Source organism: Quercus suber, unplaced genomic scaffold (genome assembly GCF_002906115.3).
Source record: "Quercus suber isolate HL8 unplaced genomic scaffold, Cork oak 2.0 scaffold_59, whole genome shotgun sequence".
NCBI lineage: Eukaryota > Viridiplantae > Streptophyta > Magnoliopsida > Fagales > Fagaceae > Quercus > Quercus suber.
Genome location: NW_027069524.1, coordinates 1752605 through 1773046, shown reverse-complemented (window position 1 = coordinate 1773046; position 20442 = coordinate 1752605). Strand labels below are relative to the sequence as shown.

General features: G+C 35.8%; 3 protein-coding genes across 3 annotated transcripts; 1 reads left to right on the top strand and 2 right to left on the bottom strand.

Moving 5' to 3' along the window:
* Positions 1-5476: 5476 nt before the first annotated feature.
* On the bottom strand, positions 5477-10593 carry LOC111997915 (uncharacterized). The gene is made up of 6 exons (XM_065772469.1): positions 10513-10593; positions 10356-10423; positions 8526-8629; positions 6410-6482; positions 6148-6328; positions 5477-5871 (listed from the first exon to the last, which is right to left on the bottom strand). The coding sequence occupies exons 1-6, from the start codon at positions 10565-10567 to the stop codon at positions 5786-5788; spliced, it is 567 nt and encodes a 188-aa protein (XP_065628541.1). The 5' UTR covers positions 10568-10593; the 3' UTR covers positions 5477-5785.
* Positions 10594-11265: 672 nt separating this feature from the next.
* Positions 11266-13717, bottom strand: LOC136061043 (pentatricopeptide repeat-containing protein At1g32415, mitochondrial). Its single transcript, XM_065772484.1, is given in 4 exon segments — positions 11266-11975; positions 11978-12625; positions 12628-13428; positions 13522-13717. Coding segments are annotated over 3 exon segments (1992 nt in total). The 5' UTR covers positions 13262-13428; positions 13522-13717.
* Positions 13718-17444: 3727 nt separating this feature from the next.
* On the top strand, positions 17445-18652 carry LOC111997907 (transcription factor MAMYB). Its single transcript, XM_024030038.2, is given in 3 exon segments — positions 17445-18011; positions 18013-18261; positions 18264-18652. Coding segments are annotated over 3 exon segments (963 nt in total). The 5' UTR covers positions 17445-17501; the 3' UTR covers positions 18468-18652.
* The last annotated feature ends 1790 nt before the right edge of the window (positions 18653-20442 follow it).

The window sequence follows — 20442 nt, the reverse complement described above, 5'->3', positions numbered from 1 at the left end:
TCCTACCTGACCACCCACTTACGATCGATAATAGTGGACCGCCGGTCGCACTCGTTGGCAAGTAATTATGACCTCTCCACTAAACTATGGCCTATAAATGCAGGAAGTTTGGAGAAGAAGGGGGTTGGAAAAAAAATGGTGCGCAGTATGGAGAGTATAAGAACAGAGTGAGTAAAAATAGAAGGTGACTCAGACCCACGAGGAAAGAAAAGAAAGGGCCTTAGGTCTCAGCGAGAAGAACGACCCAGTGTTGGAAATCCAAACCCACTATACAAGTAAGTTGTGAGCCCAACTTGAGGCCCAGTCAGACGGGTTTCGGTATCGGGTGCGTACAATATTCATTACTATATCGTTTCTAAGTGTTTTTTTAGTAAAATTTGTTTTAACTTTAGCATTTTTCCAAAAAAAAATAAAAAGCATATTACAAAATAAAAAGAATATAGTTTTGTTATTAAAAAAAAAATAATGATATTAAACACTAATTAAATATTATTTAAGTGATAACAAAAAAACCCTATTTAAATATATCGCTAAGGCCTCCGAATTTGTTGGGCCGCCCTTGGATGTCAATAACATATAAAATGAAAATAAATGATACAGCTAGCATAATTTATAAACATATCCATACATGAAATTTCAACCTATCTATAAAATGAATAAATTCAATAAATAAATAAATAAATAAAACAAAAGAACTACTTTGTTCAATTACAATTTTTAGGCCCAACTTGTACTTTCTTCGATATTGTAAAACCTACCTACTTTTCATTTGCCTTGCACATTAGAGTCTACCATATATATTTACTTAACTAAATAACATTATACTTTATATACATCTTCAAAGAAAAAAGTTATATAATATAATAGGATTTTTTTTATTTTTCTCAAAATGTGAAATGGAAAAAGTTATATAAACCATGTTATCAGGTAGAGAGAAGAGAAGAGATCTGTATATTAACCATTTTTTTAAAACTCCACCATGACTTTTAGATTGAGACATAACTCCATGATTATCAACTAAGGGAATGGATATTATTGTAGAAACTGCAGGTGTGAAGCTGAAATTCTAATCACCCTAGAACTCAACTCATAAATCAAATAAATTTCCAATTGCTAATCAAATAAATCAAAAGCAAAAGGACAAGTCAACGAAAGGACTATTTTCCTTGGATTCTAAAATGTATCCCAATGAAATAGTGCATGCACGCTAACAACATGTAGTTAATTAATCAAAACTCTTGGAAATTGGGTAGCTTTCACCGCATGGAAACTCGGCCATATAGTTTTAGTTGGCCAAATGCCACAAAAATATGTGGTATATTTCCTGAAAGGATGTTCAAAAAAGCATCACAGAAAATAGACAATCAAAAGAATTTTGTTCATTATATAGGCAGATTGTTTTGTTAACTGATTTTGCTCTTAATTGAGCAAATTTAATAGAGATTCAAAAGGATATATAGACAACAAAAAGTAATGAGGCTAAGAGATTCAACTCTTTGGTAACAGGGACAACTCTCTGCAATATGTTGGACTAAACTCATTATTGGTCACTCTCTATTTGGGTTTGGTATAGACCTATTGTAAGGGTCATATTTTTATGTAATTGACATATCTTTCAATCAAACACACTTTATGTGTAATTGAGTCTTAGTATATAAACAACTAAAAGTAATGAGGCTAAGAAATTCAACTCTTTGGTAATAGGCACAACCGCACAACTCTCTGTAATATGATGGACACTATTTGGGTTTGGTATGGACGTATTGTAAGGGTCATATTTTTATGTAATTGACATATCCTTCAATAAAACACACTTTATGTGTAATTAAGTTTTAGTTTATAGTATGTTCAAGAATACCTTAAAGTTGTAAACAAGTTGTACAATTGAAGACACAAAAATGCTTAAGAAATGACTCAAGAAAAATTGCATCTGCAAGTCTTGATACATGTCAATCTATCGAGATTTAATGAACCTCGATGTCTAGCTCTACATCTCTCAATCTATCGAATTTCAAGAAAATTGAATGTAAAATTTTGTTTTCGGCCCATGATAACTTGGTTTTCTAGGGATTCGTGTACTAAGTATTCTAGAGCATATAAAAGACATTTTATAGTCGTCATCATAGAGATAGAGGGATACATGCATAACAGGAGTTGTTGTAATGTTTGTGCGCTTAGGGTTTTGTGCTAAGCTACTTTCGATTCATCCAAATATGGATTAAGGAACTCTGCAAAGTTACAACAATAAAAAAAAAGGTTGTTGTGGAGTTAGTCATGGATAGAGAGATTCATGCAGAGGAGAAGTCTTTTACAATATCAAGTCCAATTGGGAATTAGAACTGAGACTGGTATAGTTTAGAGGTTCTACTATAGGTAGGTACCTCAAGATAGGCCTATAGGGTAAAATTCCATGTATCTGTAACTGTTTTTTCTTAATTAGTGGATTCTTTGGGAGTGGTGGCTTGAAATTCACCTAGTGAGGTTTTGCATGCAAGGGTTTTGCCAATCGTGATCAAATCTTCATGCCAAACTTATTTTCCCCTACACTCTAATTTAATTTGGTGATTTGATTGTACCTTGGTTTGATTTGCATGTAATTTGACTAATTAATCAACTTAGATAATTGGATTAATTACCTAAAGTCAGTCTATAACCCAACAAGTGGTATCATAGTAGACATACTTTGATTAGGTTTTTTATCTTTATTGTGTGATTCCCTAACTCCTGATATCATGGATCATGGACAGTCACAGAAAACACCTCCTTTGTTTAATAGTACTAACTATGTATATTGGAAACTTTTTTTGCAGACTCTAGATGAAAAAGTTTGGTTGGATGTGGAAATTGGTTGGAAGAAACCTGCTGAACCTCCATATGCATGGGATGAGATAAGATCAACGCTGTTAACTATAGCAGTAGGCTTTTGAATGCTCTCTACAGTGGTGTGAATAATGAAGAATTCAGATTTCCTTCACTGATATTGCTAAGGAAGCATGTAATCATCTTCTTTCGTTGTCTTTTGAGTGTAACTCTATGTAAAAACTAGACTATTAATATAAGTCTTCTTCTTCTTCTATATAACTTAAAGCTTAAGTGTCCTTTTTTTAATGGTAAGGCAATGCTGGCTAATAATTGTGGATCACAAATCCCAACTATTACTCAACTGCAGTGTATAATTTACGCATATTGCATTTTCTAGACTAATAGCTTCATATGGGTTATAAGATAGAAGGGCCAATAATGTATCCCAATAATACACCGCATGCACCATAGCAAGGGTGGATGATGAACTATATTGTGTGTTGTTAACTTGGCTTGCCATGTTCATTGTATTCATATCCTTTATTTATTTGCATCCTAGTAATTTTATTTGAGTGAGATTTAGTATGGAACATATCCTATTTGGAGTGGATTTTTTTATCTATTTTTGAAGTAATGATAACATGGTAGTCATTTTGGATGTGACAAAATTTGATTCTCAGCTTTAATTTTTTTATTTAAAAAAAAAAAAAAAACCCAGTTTTGGAGAATAAACTTCTTGCATAATAAGTCAAGGATCCAAGAGGGAGCTTGCCAAATTGCCAACATGCTGAGTTTCATAGTATAAGCTCGCGATCAAGACAGACAACCAAAATCTGAAATCAACCTTGTTTTCTCTCGTTATAATTTTCAGTTATTTGGTCGGGGTTTTCAACAAGCATCCAAAAAGGATTGCCATTGTTGTAAGCTTCATGTTTGAGAACTATATTCTTTAAATTTGTGTCTAGCCTTCTCGCTTAAGCTTGACAGAGATCTTGGCCACTGATTTTGCATTTGCTAAGGTACACGCCATTAACCCCACATGCCACACCCATCTTCATTTTGCATAAAGTAGGAGATCATCACTGGAGTAGATGCAGAGTGTTTGACCACTGCGATAGAAAATGGAAAGTATTCTTTACGTCACACCCATAAATAGGTTCGGCTAGTATCTACATCAAGCAATATATTTATCTGGACTTCATTTTAGTGAGAGGACTCACTCTTTAACTACTTGCCGACTGAAAAATTTATGTGTTTGCTTACCTCTAGAAATTTTTTAACTGGACATATTTTTTTTGTTTTAAATATATAATGGTAAATGATAATGGGTTTTAATCTCTACCTTTCAAAGCATCTCCAGTGGCTTGGGCATCCGGCTCTAGTAGCTAAAATTTGGAGAATGAGGTGCACTATAGATACTCCAACAGCTTCAGCAAACGTGATTATTTTTTTTGGCTAATGAACAATAGCCCATCAAGTCTGATGGGCTACTATTCATTCTTCAAATATATATTTTCTATTATAATAATGATGTGTTGTATAAAAAAATTTTGGAAAATGTGTTGTTGTTAAAAAAAGAATAAATAATAAATGAAAAAATAATATTTAAATGAGATAGAGAATGGAATAGAGAATCTGTTGGAAGTGTATTTAAAAAAATGAGTAAGCAAAAGCTAAATATCAATGTTTATTAACCAAACAGTACAAAAATTTGGCTAATCTACGGGAGATGCTCTTATTTAGTTAGTGAGTGATGTGGCAATCTCTCATTAAAATAAAAGGGAGAAATTATTATTTACACCAGGAGAACTACTGATATGGTCCTCCCTGACCAATGAGATGATATAATCTATATAAATGTATGTATGAGCTTCCTAATCAGTACAAAGAATAAAAAATAAAAATTACCAGATGATGTCACATTTGCATAAATAACAGTATTTTATTAGTTGAGATCAGGGAGAACTACGTCAGCAATCCTCCAGTGGACCTAATAATTTCTCAACAAAATTTATAAACCACATGGATCCACAGTAATCCATATATCATCCTGGTTGGAAATGAATCCAATTATGAACATGTAAAATTCACAACAACTTCGTATTCTGCCATTTCAGAATTCCTCCAAAGCAAAGTTGAAATGAAAAAATACTTTATATATACTTTTGACTAAATTGTTAAGTGCCGTTCAGTTACTAGAATGATACAAATCATTAAAAAAAAAAAATATATATATATATATATATATTTATTTATTTATATTTATTTATTTATTTATTTAAGGGTCCGATTAATGGGTATCTTAAGACATTTGTTAATAGACTATTTAACGAAAGTTTTAATACCAATTTCATAAAAAATATAAAAAGCTATAAATAAAAAAAAGTTAGTTGCTTTAAATACCTTTAGGCCAAAAACGTTTTCAAAACTTTCAATAAGGCCATCTGACATTCTAAAAGATCACTATGGTCACATACTCGAGTCAAGCTTAGGTTCAGTGTTTAGTAGTACTGGATCCGTCGAGATGATGACATGTATCCATTTTTAGACATGTGTCACCATCTGACCGGGTCCAGTGCACACTTGACCTAAACCAAGTCCTCCATATTCACATGCCAGGAGGCCCAGGACTATGTTTCTTTACAACAACGCAACAAGAGATATCCCAACACTCAAAGCATAAAACGTTATTGCTACATGCTATAAAATTGCGGTTTAATCCACAGCCAAGCAACAAAAATTACCTAGATTGTTACAACATCTCTATAGAGTTGAAATTCTACAACTAAGCATCATGAGTACAAAATTTCAATGGCAAAGGAAACAGCTACTGCTATTGAGCAGTAAAGGAAGTTCCAACTGTACACCACTGCCACCAATTAATTTATGGAACATATTTTCAGTTGGTGCTGAGAATCCTTGGTGTCTTTACCAGAAACACATATAAAGCATATTGCCATCTTCTTAATCCATACACTTCAAGTCACATATCAGAGACAGACCAAAGATATGCTTCTGTTTCTGTAGCTCGTTTCTCATTCATCCTTTTGAACAATCCCTTCTCAAATCCTACAAGAGGTAAAACAACAGAAATTAATCACTTCTGATAGCTAAACATACTTTTCAAAATAATTCTTTTGCTTCTTTAGAGCATAAGAATCTTCCAGTGGCCAATGATCTCTCTCTCTCTCTCTCTCTCTCTCTCTCAATTTCACTATAATGGGAAATGACCAAGCGATTGGGATCACCACATCATGGCACACAGGAAGATGCTAAGACAAGATCCATAGCTTCTCGAGAAAAATAAAGAAACATCTGACTAAAGGATGATGGAAATGAACCAACCATTGCTACGGTCAACTCCATCCCAATGTCTTCCTGGTCTTATACCATATCGATTTGGAGCAGCATCTAATCTTCGTTTTAACCAGCTGTGATCAGGAATGTCCTGAGGAACAACAAACCCCGATTCCTTCATTTTCTCATTATCCCCTAGATTTGGGAGAACTAGTTCAGGACGCTTTTTCTGCACTATGTCAAAGAGATATGTCAAATTAGTATTAAATTCTTTGATTTCAACAACTAAAAATGAAAGTCAATTACTTGCCTTCACCAAATGTGCCATCGGATCACCATCTCTTATTCTCTCCCTCAGCATTTTGTCAAGTTCAGGATCATCTCTGCAAACAGAGAACACAGATGTTATTTATTTTTATTTCCTGATAAGTAGAGAACACAGATGTTATTTATTACAAGGCACTAGGTGTACAAATAGTAAGACCAGAAATGGAAAGCTGTGCCTCTGCTAAACAGAAGATGGGTAGCTCTGTAGTGAAGCACAGTTAATGTATTATTCATCAAATGTACGATTTAGATTTTTCCTTTTTTGGTCACTCTATAATCAGTAAAAAACCTTATTCCCTGAGACAAATTCAGACACCATGCATGTCAAGTGCTTCATAAATGAACACTTAGGAAACTAACAACAACAAACAAAGCCTTAATCCCAAAATTTTCGAGTCAACCATGAATCCTCGACAAATTAATTAGGGTCGATCATATGTTTTCCTTTATTCTGCTTTATCTAAAGTCATACTCTTTATTACTCCATTAATTGACATGTCATTTTTATTACTTCTAGTCTTCTACTAATGTGCTTTTTGGTCTTCCTCTACCTTTTTTGTTCCCTCAACTTAGCCCAAGTCACTCTTTCTAACTGGTACATTAGTCTCTCCTCTGAACATAACCAAACCATCTTAAGCGACCCTCCCTCATCTTTTCATCAATAAGCACACCTATTTTTAAGTGAATTTCTTCATTTCGAATCCTATCTTTCCATGTATTTCCATTTATCCATCTTAACATTCTCATTTCAACTATACTCATTTTATGAATATTGCTTCATAATAGCCCAACATTTAGCTAATTGTATAGCAATTTTATAAAATTTTCTCTTAGCTTATTAAGTATTCTACAATCGCACAACACTCCCAATGCGCTTCTCCACTTCATCCACCCTACTCTTATGAGTACGATTCACATCCTCTTCAATCTCTAATCTTTATGAATTATTGATCCAAGATATTGAAAACTATCACTCTTTAGTATCTCTTGGCCATCAAATTTACTGTCCCCTTGTTTTTGTTTTTACTTTTACTAAGTTTACATTCCATGCACTCTATTTTAGCCCTACCTAATCAAAAGCCTTTAGATTCTAAAGCGTCTCACCAAATTTCTAACTTGGTATTAATTCCACTTATGATTTCATTCACTAAAACTATATCATCAGCAAAAAGCATACACCAAAGGACTTCCTCTAGTATTGAGTTAGTGAGCTCATCCATCACTAGTGCAAAGAGATATGGACTTAATGTTGATCCTTATCCTTGATGCAAACCTATAATATTGGGAAACTCAATTGTGATTCCTCCACATGTTCTCACATTAATCAACTTAACACTCAGTAAACTACCATTAAACAAAAAAAATGTATTTCTAAAGCCACAGGAAAAAAGTTCCACTACAGAGGTCTACCAATTATAACAGCCCCCCCCCCCCCCCCCCCCAAAAAAAAAAAAAAAAAAAACCCTCTTTAACTGATTGAAACGATGCAAGGGGAGATTAGGATGCGTTTAAACCAGCACTAACATTCTTGCATCTGCAGCTACCCATCTAGTGACATTCCTTTTATGGATAATCATTAATTAAAATATCATATGTAAGACAGAAGGTGCCAAAACCACTACTAGAAATCATAATAATAATAACAACGAAAAGTTCTATGGTTAATTTATAGGCAGGTGGATTTCCGCAATACCCTCTGATTACAGCATCATATGGAAATCAAAACCATGGCATTGTAAAACTCAAATTTGGTGAGGCACAATAGAGGAACAGACCTACTGCAGGCCAGCAGCTATATGCTTACCCACTTATTGTGCTGGATTATATTAACACTGAGAAAATCCATTTATCAAACCTACTCAAGCAACAACAAAAAAAAGGTCCTCAAAAGATATGGTCAACCAAAATGCCCAAATGTCTGTCACCCGATAAAATGTATAGGAATTGGAAGTAACCTGAAAGATAATAGAAAAAGAAACCAACAGGCTACATCTTTCAGAATACAGAACACATGTAAATATTAAAATTAAATTTAAAAAAAAAACATATATATGTGTGTGTGTGTATTACAATATGATATCTCGTATCATTAGTTTTACCTGGTCCGCCCAAATGGTTTGTCCTTCTCAGATTCCAATTCCTGCAGCCTAGCTTCAGCTTCCCGCTTTTGAGCCAAGCCCTTGCCCCATTCCAACTTAATCTCCTGACAAAAACATGCAGCAAATATTTAACTATCTACTAAATCCAGGAAAGAAGCCTTTGAAAAATTTTCTAAAAGCCTTTGAAAACTTTACTTATCAAGGAAAGAAGCTTTAAATCCAAGCTAAAACATTTCAGAAAGAAAATAAATTAAAATTGCTCACTATTATCCCTAAGATCCTCAACCATGATGCAGTCAATATATCTAAAAGCCTTTACTTCTCAAATTTCTGTCTACTCTACAATATCACATTTTAAGCCTTTAAAACAGAACTAGCTCTACCAAGCTTTGTAGTAGTTTTCTTTTTGGGCAGTCAGTAGTATTCATAACCACCAACTTTTTTTGACAACTTACAAGTCTGACTCTCTCCATAAACAATTTAGTTCTTACAAGAGATGAGAAATGTAAATGGAGGAAAAAGAGGAGAGAGAAGGGAAAACTATCATAGCTAGATGACATCATTTCATTTCTTTTCTTTTCTTTTTTAAACAATCTCTCTACCCTTTTAACTAAACATTAGTCAAAACCAATGATCTTCTGATTTTTCAGAAAAAAAATAATATAGATTATTCAGCCAAAGCTAAAATATACGTCACATAACTGAAGAAAATCTAGGAGCATGAATTACATTTCCCAAATAGTTGTGCAGACAACTACTCAACAGAAATAAACAGACGGTAAACTTTCTGCCAGGTCACATCTATAGCATTTAATTTGTGAATGAATGCAAAATGTTTTATTTAGGGAATAAACATTAACATTATGATGCAAAAATATAATATAAAACCTAATGAATTCAAAAGGGAAGCTTTTTACAGTCCTCCAAATTAGATCAGAATTAGATCACTCCAATGACACAACAAAAGAGTGACGGTGAAATATAACCAAGGCAGAAAATTTGGGTAAGAAGGAAATTTAAAGTTGAATAAATTGTAGCTGATACTCATTGGCACTAATACTTTATCCTAAACAATTTAAAGCAGGGAAACTTTGTGATTGCTATCAGAACGAAATTATGCAACATTTCTTGCTTGACCACCAAAATATGGGGAAAAAAGATACAGAATTTTTCATTCAAGTGAATGGGTCAGCCACAGGGTCATAACAATCACGTAAATGAACTCTTGGACTCCTATATTATCTGTTAAAAACACAAATTTCATTCACTCACAAGAATCTTATTATTTTACTAAAATGGAATTCTTTTGACAATTTAGTACAACAAACACTGCAGAGCCATGGTTGCGCCAAAAGCTATCTTACGAGACCACCCTCTCACATGTGGGTACCATATGCTATGATAGGGTGATAGTACCACAGCGCTGGCATAGCATCAAACGGGCTTAGGATCAATAAAAATTTGTTTTCGTCTGTAGCCTTTTCAATGAAATTTGACACCTCCCTCACCAAAAGATAAATCCAGAAATATTAACCCCCCCCCCCCCCACTCCCAGCGACAAGAAAAGGAAGAAATTGTTATTATAATAATAGTAATATTATTATTATAATAGTAGCAATAGTACTAGAAACAATAATAAATGATGATGATGACGCCATGAGCTCTAGCTCAAATGGCACTTCCTACACCCACAGTAATGGGAAGAAGGGTAAGGTCACGTTCCAACTTTCAAGACACACAAGATGCATGTGTAACTTACTAATCAAGTGTGTGTGTGTGTGTTTGTGTGTGTGTTTAAGTATAACAAATTCAAGGTTATTTCCAAAGCACCTTGGGCTTCTCTTCTACTTTTACTTTCTTTCGCAGTTTTAAGAATTCCTCCTTTGATATACGTTCTCCTGCAGCATTAAGGAGTGACACCTAATCAAGCATGTAAACATTATTAAGGAAGACACCTTAGAATATTAAGAAAATTGTTTTTCTTCACCTTTCTTATCACGATATGTAGGCTCCGCACCCCGACCACTTATAGAAGGATCCATCTCATTAAACCTACACAGGAATAATTATTTTTAACAAGCACACAGGAATAAATATCAGACAGTACACATCTTTGAACCAAAAATTAAACAAAAGCAGAATCATATAGCCTGAAACCTACACCTTTTTGTCCACCAAAATTATAAAAACTGATCATCGACCATACTAATATAAATCGGTAATTCTATCCCCTTGGCCCCACCAAAAGAAAGCACATTATAAAACAAAGAAAAATAATTAGGACCAAAATACCAATAAAGAGATAGATCTTCCAAAGGGGAAGGTTTTTTTCCTACTAGGTTGATACATTTGCGGCCTTTACAGATCCATCTTTTTTCCTATCAAAGATCAGCCCTATGTATTTGTGTAGTTCAAATCACATACATGTGGAATGAGATGGACATTACATAATGTGAAGATTGTAAATCGTGAGTATTTCACTTAATGCCTATGCGCATATATGCTCAGACAAAACAGTAGACACTATTCAAAATCATTTATATGCTGTAATAGTTCCCTGGGGTTAGAGAAACCGAGAGAGAGAGAGAGAGAGAGAGAGAAGATCCTGAATTTGCAATGATAAAAGGAGAAGCCAATGTTTGGCAATTGCAGACTACATAGCCAACCCACGCATGCGGAAGCATAATACTGAGAATTCCATCTAATCACATGATCATGTATGCACCTATGGAAACCTGAATTAGGATANTTTGGCAGCACGCCTAGCAATCTTGGCATTTGTCTCATGGAACCCACAGACACCAAGCAGTGAGCCCCAAATAGCATAATCAGGTTCAAGAGGGAGCCTCAAGACTAACTCCTCTGCTTCTTTTACTTTCCCAGCTCGGCCTAAAAGATTAATCATACAAATATAATGCTCCAAACCTGGTTGAATTGCATAAGCATCACTCATAGCACTAAATAATTCCCACCCTCGATTCACCAACCCTGCATGGCTACATGCTGATAGGACACCCAAAAAAGTAACAGAATTTGGGTGGTTCCCAGATCTAAGCATGTCTTCAAATATTGTCAGAGTTTCATTTGCCAGCCCATGATGTGAAAACCCCATGATCATGGAATTCCAAGAAATCGAATCCCGGTAAATCATGTTTGAGAATATGCAATATGCATCCTCTATCTCCCCACATTTTGCATACATTGAGATTAGAGAATTTTCAAGAATCAAGTCAAATTCATATAATGTTTTCATCAGCATGCAATGGAATTGCCTCCCCTGATCAAGATGTGACAATGCACCTGTGGCTCCAAGAAGAGTAGAATAAGTAGAATTTAGAGGTGAAACACCCTGAGCTCTCATTTCCGAAAATAAGTATGTAGCTTCTGCAAAAAGCTCATTTTGGACATGCCCTGAAATCATTGCAGTCCATGCAACTGCATCTCTCTCAGCATATTGTAAAAAAGATGACATGCCTTTGATACTTGCCCAAAACTGAGATAGCCATTTATCATAGAAGTCCATGAGATCTTATCTCGAACAGGTACCACATCAAACAAATTTTGAGCCTTTTCCAGCTGTCCAATGCGAATATAGCCATTTATCAAAGAGTTATAAGATTGAACAGTACATTTATTAGGGTTCTTCGAACAAATATAGTGTGCAAAGTCCATCATACCAAACATAGAGTACATGTGAAGGAGGCTTCTAGATAACCTGCCATCATAATCATTGTAGTCCCAACTGTTAATAATCAGCTGAGCATGTAATTGCATGCCTAGACGAGGTAAACGCATTCCAGCACAAGCATAGGCAAGTGAAACGAAAGTCTCCTCATTTGGTTTTAAGTCAAAACACCCTCTCATTTCACGAAAAAGCAACAAAGCTTCTTTATAGAAGCCATTCCAGGTGAACCCACCAATCATGGCTGTCCAAGAAACGACATTCCTCTCAGGCATTATCCTAAACAGATAATACCCCTCTTCCACACTGCCCACCCTACAATAACCAGCAATCATGGTAGTCCAAGTGACCACATTCCTTTCTTGCATCTCATCAAACAAAACTTTTGCTTCTTCCATTCTACAACACTCAGCATACCTGCAATCATAGCATTCCAAGAAACTACATCCTTATCGGGCATTTGCTGAAAAATCATCCTTGCTTCCTCCAAGTTCCCATTCCTAATCAACCCCACCACCATCGAGTTCCAAGACACAACATTCCTTTCAGGCATCTCTTCAAACAACCTCCTCGCCTCATCAATCCTCCCTGCATCTGCCAACCCACAAAGCATCGAAGTCCACGACACAACATTCCTTTCTGGCATCACCTCGAAGAACCGCCAAGCCTCACTCAACCTCCCAGTCTGTACATAACCTGACAACATCGCATTATAAGTAACAACATTCCTCTCAGGCATCATGTCAAACAGCGCCCGGGCTTCATCAACAAAGCCATTCTTCGAGTACTTGGACAGAAGCGAAGTCCAGTGAACAATTCGGCCATGTTGGTCTCTGTGAGGCAATTCATCAAGCATGTTACGTGCATCTTGAAGCCTGTATTTGGAAAGGTAATGGAGGAGTTGTGAGTCATGGTTCGTGAGTTTCCGGTAATGGGTTTTGGAAAATGCCACCTGGGTTTCGAAGTGGCGTGCATAAATGAAACGGCACTGAAGCTTGGTTGAGATTTTTGAGAGAGAAGAAAGATGAACGACTCTGAATGAAAAGGCGGGCATTAACCGTTATACAAAGAAAATTTAAAAAAAAAAAAAAAAAAAAAATTTAAGACTCCTGGTGCTAGTGAGTAGTGACTGACTGAGTGGCCTTAAAATTCTGAAAGCTTGAACGATGTTGTCGTTGCCAATGCCATGCATACAAAACAAACGAAGGACAAAACGACAACCTATATAGTTAAAATGCGAAACCAGAATTAGTGTAAGAGCTCGGGTTGTTCTTTCTTTTGTTCTGTCACCCAAAATCATCTACTCAAACTTACCCAAACAATTTCGGCGGCGCTACCGTGAAACTTAAAAGTCTTCCCTTTCTTTGAACTGGAGCTGCCGAGTATTGGCCGGAGCCGCCGAGAAACAGCTCTCGATCTCTCTTTCTCCCTCTCAGTCTCTCTCACTCATCGGGTTGGGTTCTATTTCGTAATTTTCGCGTTTTTCAGATGTGGGGGAGGGACGACGTGGTTGGGGGTTTATTTTACTTTCTGGTTTTTTTTTTTTTTAAGCGTTTTTTAAAATTTAAAAATAATTAATTAGGTGCTTGATTAATGCTTTCATTTGGTCAAGCTTTAAAAAAAACTCAAGGAGACATTTAAAATTTGTCTTTAGGTACTAAGATTTTTGGTTGTTGGAGTTAGGGCTGTTCAGATCAACCCGCCCCACCCACCCAGACCCGACCCGAAACCACCCGATCTGACTGCTCTGGCGGTCGGACTCGAGTCCTGACTTCAAAAACTCGCCGTCGGCGGGTCGAGTGGCGGTTTTCTTCTCCAAAACCCAAGCCACACAACCCGACCGATGTTATCTACAAACCCAGCCAACTCCGGCGAGATCAAGCTTAGATTCAAGGAGATCTGGCGAGATCTCTCGACTGTATTTGGTAAGATCAAGCTTAGATTCAAGGAGATCCAGTGAAATCAAGCTTAGATTCGAGGAGATCCGGTGAGTTTTTCTAGAATCCGGCTATTTTTTCCAGATTTCTGGTGATTTTTTCCAGAAACCGGTGAGTTTTCCAAATTCCGGCAACTATTTTTTTTTAGATTCAATGCTTTCTTTTTATTCCGACGACCCGACCGGCCAGACCGACCCTCTTCCTCACCCGAAACCGACTCGACCGATTTTTCGACGAGTCGAGTCCGGGTTCCTCCGCCCCCCACCCAACGCCGACAAGTCGAGTCCAAGTTGGGTCCAAACCCAACCGGCCCGACCCATGGACAGCCCTAGTTGGAGTATTCCAATGAATGGAAATTCATTCATCATTTAGCAATGTGAAACTTTCTTAATTGATAGAAATAGCATATTTGAAAGTGTATTCAAAATATTGTTGGATATATTTCAACAATTTTACTTTTGTGATAAAGCAAAATGAACAACACACATAACTAAGAATAAACAATAACACAAATAGATGTGATAGGCAAAATCAATAAACAAATACTGAATATATATAATAAGAAATCTGTAAATAATTAAAAACTCACAGGCCAAATGTGTAAAGGAAGAATAATTCAGATCAAGTTTTGTATTTAACACAATTTCCTTAAAGTAGATTTCACCCCCTCACACAATCACTGTGGTGTTTTAAGACTCACGAACATTTGCCTCCCAGGATAAAATGATCTACAGCACAAAAATGAAGAACACAAGGTAATTCTGCAAGCTACTCAATTTCTCTTTCTATCTCTTTGACACAAAATGAAATGCACAAAAATATTCTCACCTAGTGAGTTTTCTTAAAAGTTGTTTTTATGAATAAAGGACTATGAAAAATTATACCTAACTGACTCAAAAAATTAAAATAATAAAATATTATTATTTGGATAAGTAGGCCCAGTCCACATATGCCAAAAGTCCAACTCAAAGTCCAACTCATGAGCATATAAACTCATATATTATCTCTTTCCTTTCCTATGTAAGACTCGGAACTTTTACCACTTTTAATAGCATCTTCAAGTGAACATAGGAAACATCAATTTCTTATTCACTCCATCTATTTTTCCAACAAATATGTTGGTTGCTAAAACTTTTAAACCAATTATCTATGCTTTTTAATATGATTATCTTGTTTTTCTAATTATTGCAGGCTATGCAAAAAAAAAAAAAAAAAAATCGTTTAAATGATGAAGGATTAAACTTGTTTAAATCTCAATGTTCTTTAATAAATAAAAAATTTAAAAAGATGCACACATAATTTTTTTCAAAATAATTGCAAGAGGACAAAAAAATTATCCTTATCCAAAGCTAAGACTAGGTATAGAATGTAGTAAGAAAAATGGGTGCGCTTGTTTCAATTGTAAATACTTTCCAACCATAAAATATTTTCAAGTAAAATATATATATATATATTTATATGTGTGTGTGTATTTTAATTCTTAAGTGTTTGGTTACATTCTTGAAATAACTTCGAAAAACATTTTGAGGTGCTTGGCTACTACATACTGAAACATTCAAGCTAATAAAATAGTACCATCATTTGCAACGACAAATTGAGAGATGGGAGGGCAAATCAACTGGGGGAGAGAGAGAGAGAGAGAGAGAGAGAGAGCCAAGCCCTTATTAGAAAGCACTCACTGAGTTACGTACGGAATCTCAAATCTCTCTTGACGTTGAGAATTTTTTATGTGTCTAGGTTGAGAGAGAGAGAGAGAGAGAGAGAGAGAGAGAGAGAGAGAGAGAGTTATGTGGGTCTTAATGGCATAATCAATGAGGGAGAGCTTGATTTGCAAATGGCGGAGGAGCAAGACATGAGTGGTAAAGAGCTTAGACACTAGTAATGGCTTGGTTTAAATTCAATGAAGATGGTGCCCCACATTCTGCAATCCTAAAGAGATAAAGAAGAATGGTCTGAAATTGAATGTGGTGGTTGATCTTGTCATTGACAACCTGATTCGATTATAGCCAGTCCAATCTCGACTGTGAGAGTAGGGGGAGGGAGCTCTAGTTGTGTTGAGGTTTATTGTATTTGGTTTTTGTTTTTTTATTTGCAAGTAACCTAAAAATAGTTTTCGAAATTTTTGGGTGTAAACCATTTTACTTTTGATCCCTATTAGTCAAAATTGATTAGGATTTTCAGCAGTACTGTGACAAAGATTCTTAATTGAGGGAGTATTCCCTTAAATTAAATCTCATATTTTTATTTAAATATGTTAATGACCATCTTACCATTAATAAAAATTTAAGTTTTGAAGTATAATAAAATCTAAATAAAAATGTAAATCCAAGTCCCAAATTTTAGCTTTAAAATATCATTAGATCCCTCAACCTTTATTTAAAATAAATAAATAAATAAAGTTGAGCTATAAACAAGGCATTTTTTCAAAAATAACTATAAAAGGCAAACTATTTTGTTAGTTAGCAATCGTTTGAAAACAATTTTGCTATCTAACAATTCGAGCATTACGTACTCGATTTCCTGTTGCATTTCCTGTTGCGCCAGCAGTTGAGTTGGATTTTCCACGTAGGATTGGCATTGAAATCGAGTCTATTGGACTTAAGTTCCTTGTCTGGTCCCACCACTACTTTTGACGCTCTTTGCCATGTGGATATATAACTCGAGTAATTTAGACTCGATTTCTATTAATGTAAATTGACTCTACTAGACTCGATTTTCATGAATGGCCACCACCCCTCCACATAAGAGTGAGGACTGGTGTTTGGGTTTGAGTGTATAGACTGTGAGGACCGGTGTGGGTTTGCGTGTGAGTGATCTGTTGTGAGGTGTGTGAGAGTGTAAATGAGTGATCTCGCTCGTGAATTTGGGTGACGTGGCTGAACAAAAACCAAGTCCTTTGGGCTCAAGTTCCATGAGCAAAAACTGAGTCCTTTAAGCTCGATTTCCATTAACAAAAACTGAGTCCTTTGGGCTTGAGTTCCATGAACAAAAAACGAGTCCTTTGGGCCCAAGTTCCATGAACAAAAACTGAGTATTTTGTACTCGATTTCTATGGACAAAAACCAAGTCCATTAGACTCGATTTCAGGCTTACGTGGAGACTTTGTCCAGCTTAGCTGTTGGCGCAATAGGAAAACCAAGTACAATATACTCGATTTATAACTCCAAAATCGAGTTTAAACTCGATTTGTTAGAAACTAAAATAGTTTTAAACCTTGACTAACTAATAATATAGTTTGTGTTTTATAGTTATTAAAATATATATATATATATATAAACAATGAATCCCAAACAGTTATCATTAACAGTAATATATAAAGTCTGAGGTAGGTGTCTAAACCGAGACCTCTGACCAAAAATGGAGTTCTTGGACGAAGACGCGAGGCCCAGGTTCCTCTTCCAAGCTCGCCCAAACTCTTCTTCTTCTTCTTCATTCACCGACTCACCACAAACCCACCAAAAACCCAGCAAGCCATTCCTCTTTATCACCATTTCCATCTCCTCCATTCTTCTCCTTCTTTCTCTTCTCTTCTTCCAATCCGAGCCCCTCAGATCTCTCCTCTTCTGGCTCTCCCTCTCTCTCCTCTTCGGTCCTTTCGCCCCAGCCTCCGTCACCGGCGGTGATATCCGCGTCGGTCAAGGCCCAATCCTCGAGTTCCCAACTCAAGAAACTGAAGCATTGGAAGAAACCAATAAGAGGGTATCCCAAAAGAGACAGAAACCGCGTAGGAATGAAGAATTCGATGCGAATTCGGTAGTTTCGGTCGAGAAGGCTAATGGGTTTGCGAGAGAAGAGAAGGAGGGTGGGAAAAATGGAGGAGGGAGAGAAAGTAAAGATGGGTTTGGGGTGGAGGAAGAAGAGAAGGATTGAGACTGAGGAGGAGATTGAGGTATTGAGGAAGCAATTGATTAAGCATCCGGTGGGGAAACCGGGGCGGTGGGAGGCCATTTCTGAGGCATTTAGAGGGAGGCATAAGGTGGAGAGTGTGATCAAGACAGCAAAGGAACTGGGGGAGAGGAAAGTGGAAGATGGGGATTCATATGCTCAGTTTTTGAAGAAGAGGAAGCCGTTTGATAGGCGAATTGAAGGCGGGGATGGAGAATTGGATGGTGGGTGGTGGTGGTGGAGAGTGTTGGTGTGGGGTGGAAAGGTGAGGAGGATATTGCATTGCTTAATGCATTGAAGGCTTTTCCCAAGGATGTGGCCATGAGGTGGGAAAAGATTGCTGCTGCTGTGCCCGGGAAGTCGAAGGCGGCTTGTATGAAGAGAGTTACTGAGTTGAAGAAGGGTTTTAGAAGTGCAAAGGCTGCTACTGAGAGTTAGATAAAGGATACACTAGGGAGGAGGTAACTAGGTTGTTAGTAGTTAATTTTGGATTTGTTTGTTTTGTTTTTTATATCAAGATTAATGCCCATGTTTTGATTCTGGTTAATTGCATTGATAAATCTTGAGATTGTGCTGAAGTAAAAATGAATTATTATCAAAATAAAGTGTCTCTTTTTTCGATCTGTTATAAAAATTTTGAATTTAGTCATCATTATATCAGAAACATGGACCTCTGATCCACCATTTGAATCTTTAATAGCAGTATCTTACAATTTGTGCCTGCTCCTGTATTCTCATTGTGAGTTCTTGGATCACATTATGCTGAACAGGGATCTGAATGTTTTTTATCAGGACGATACCAGTGAGGTTGTCTTGTATACTTTTAGATTTAGATAGAAAGGAAATATAAAGAGAAAAGAAAGATAATCTAACCAATCATGTTTTCTTTTCTTTTTTATGCATTGCTTATGAATGTAATTCCTTTATGTCGTAATGGAGTATTTGGAGTGAGAGGAATGCTAGGACATACGATGAAACTGATGTTTCAGTGCTTGAATTGAGGTTACTAGGTTTCAGAACAATTAGGGGTTTTGCTTCTTTTTTGTTTCTTGGAATTGTTAGATATTAGCCTTTTCTCTTGTACAAGTGTTATTCCCTTTATTTCTTTTTATTTTTAAAATAAATTTTGGTACTTATAAAGAAAGGAATTGTATACGACTGATATTATATGTGCAAAGAGGANTTTCTGGCATTGATAAATCTTGAGATTGTGCTGAAGTAAAAATGAATTATTATCAAAATAAAGTGTCTCTTTTTTCGATCTGTTATAAAATTTTGAATTTAGTCATCATTATATCAGAAACATGGACCTCTGATCCACCATTTGAATCTTTAATAGCAGTATCTTACAATTTGTGCCTGCTCCTGTATTCTCATTGTGAGTTCTTGGATCACATTATGCTGAACAGGGATCTGAATGTTTTTTATCAGGACGATACCAGTGAGGTTGTCTTGTATACTTTTAGATTTAGATAGAAAGGAAATATAAAGAGAAAAGAAAGATAATCTAACCAATCATGTTTTCTTTTCTTTTTTATGCATTGCTTATGAATGTAATTCCTTTATGTCGTAATGGAGTATTTGGAGTGAGAGGAATGCTAGGACATACGATGAAACTGATGTTTCAGTGCTTGAATTGAGGTTACTAGGTTTCAGAACAATTAGGGGTTTTGCTTCTTTTTGGTTTCTTGGAATTGTTAGATATTAGCCTTTTCTCTTGTACAAGTGTTATTCCCTTTATTTCTTTTTATTTTTAAAATAAATTTTGGTACTTATAAAGAAAGGAATTGTATACGACTGATATTATATGTGCAAAGAGGATTTATGGTAGATAAACCTGCACATTGGTAAGAAGTCATTGATGGTTTGGTTTGGTCATGTTCAATTCACATAACCGTCAAAAGTGTTCAACTCTAATATTTGTTTCTGTACGGGTGAATCTTAGCATTTTCACCTGACAGAGATTTTCTTGTTTGTAGTTTAAAACTCTATGGATTCTCGGATTAGCTGTCTGTTGCTATATAGCTTTTTGCAACTTTGGCAAAGATGGCCGTAACAATAATTTTGACTTTTACTACAAGAGTGATTACTCAGATCATAGTGGGCCTAAAATCATTACGCTGAACAGAGATCTGAATGTTTTCAATCTGGAGGGTACCAGTTAGGGTATATTGTAAAATGAGGCTGTATCACCTTATGATTTTTGTCTAAGCTCAGGGGACCCCAAAAAATCAATCCAAACCAATACTTTCAGATTTAGATACAAAAAGAGAGATGAAGAGAAAAGAAACATATGGTACCCGCTCATGTGTTTCATTATTACTGATAATAAAGTTTTGGAGGGAGAGGAGTGCTAGGAAATTTGATGAAATTGATGTCTTGGTGTTTAAACTGAAGTTACTATGGGTTGGAG

Excerpts from the sequence above, each read along its gene's own strand:
- LOC111997915 (XM_065772469.1), bottom strand. The coding sequence starts at position 10,567 with ATGGATCCTTCTATAAGTGGTCGGGGTGCGGAGCCTACATATCGTGAT. Across the intron at positions 6,483-8,525 it reads AAACCATTTGGGCGGACCAG|AGATGATCCTGAACTTGACA; the intron begins GTAAAACTAATG and ends CTCTGTTTGCAG. Across the intron at positions 5,872-6,147 it reads TGGAGTTGACCGTAGCAATG|GATTTGAGAAGGGATTGTTC; the intron begins GTTGGTTCATTT and ends TACCTCTTGTAG.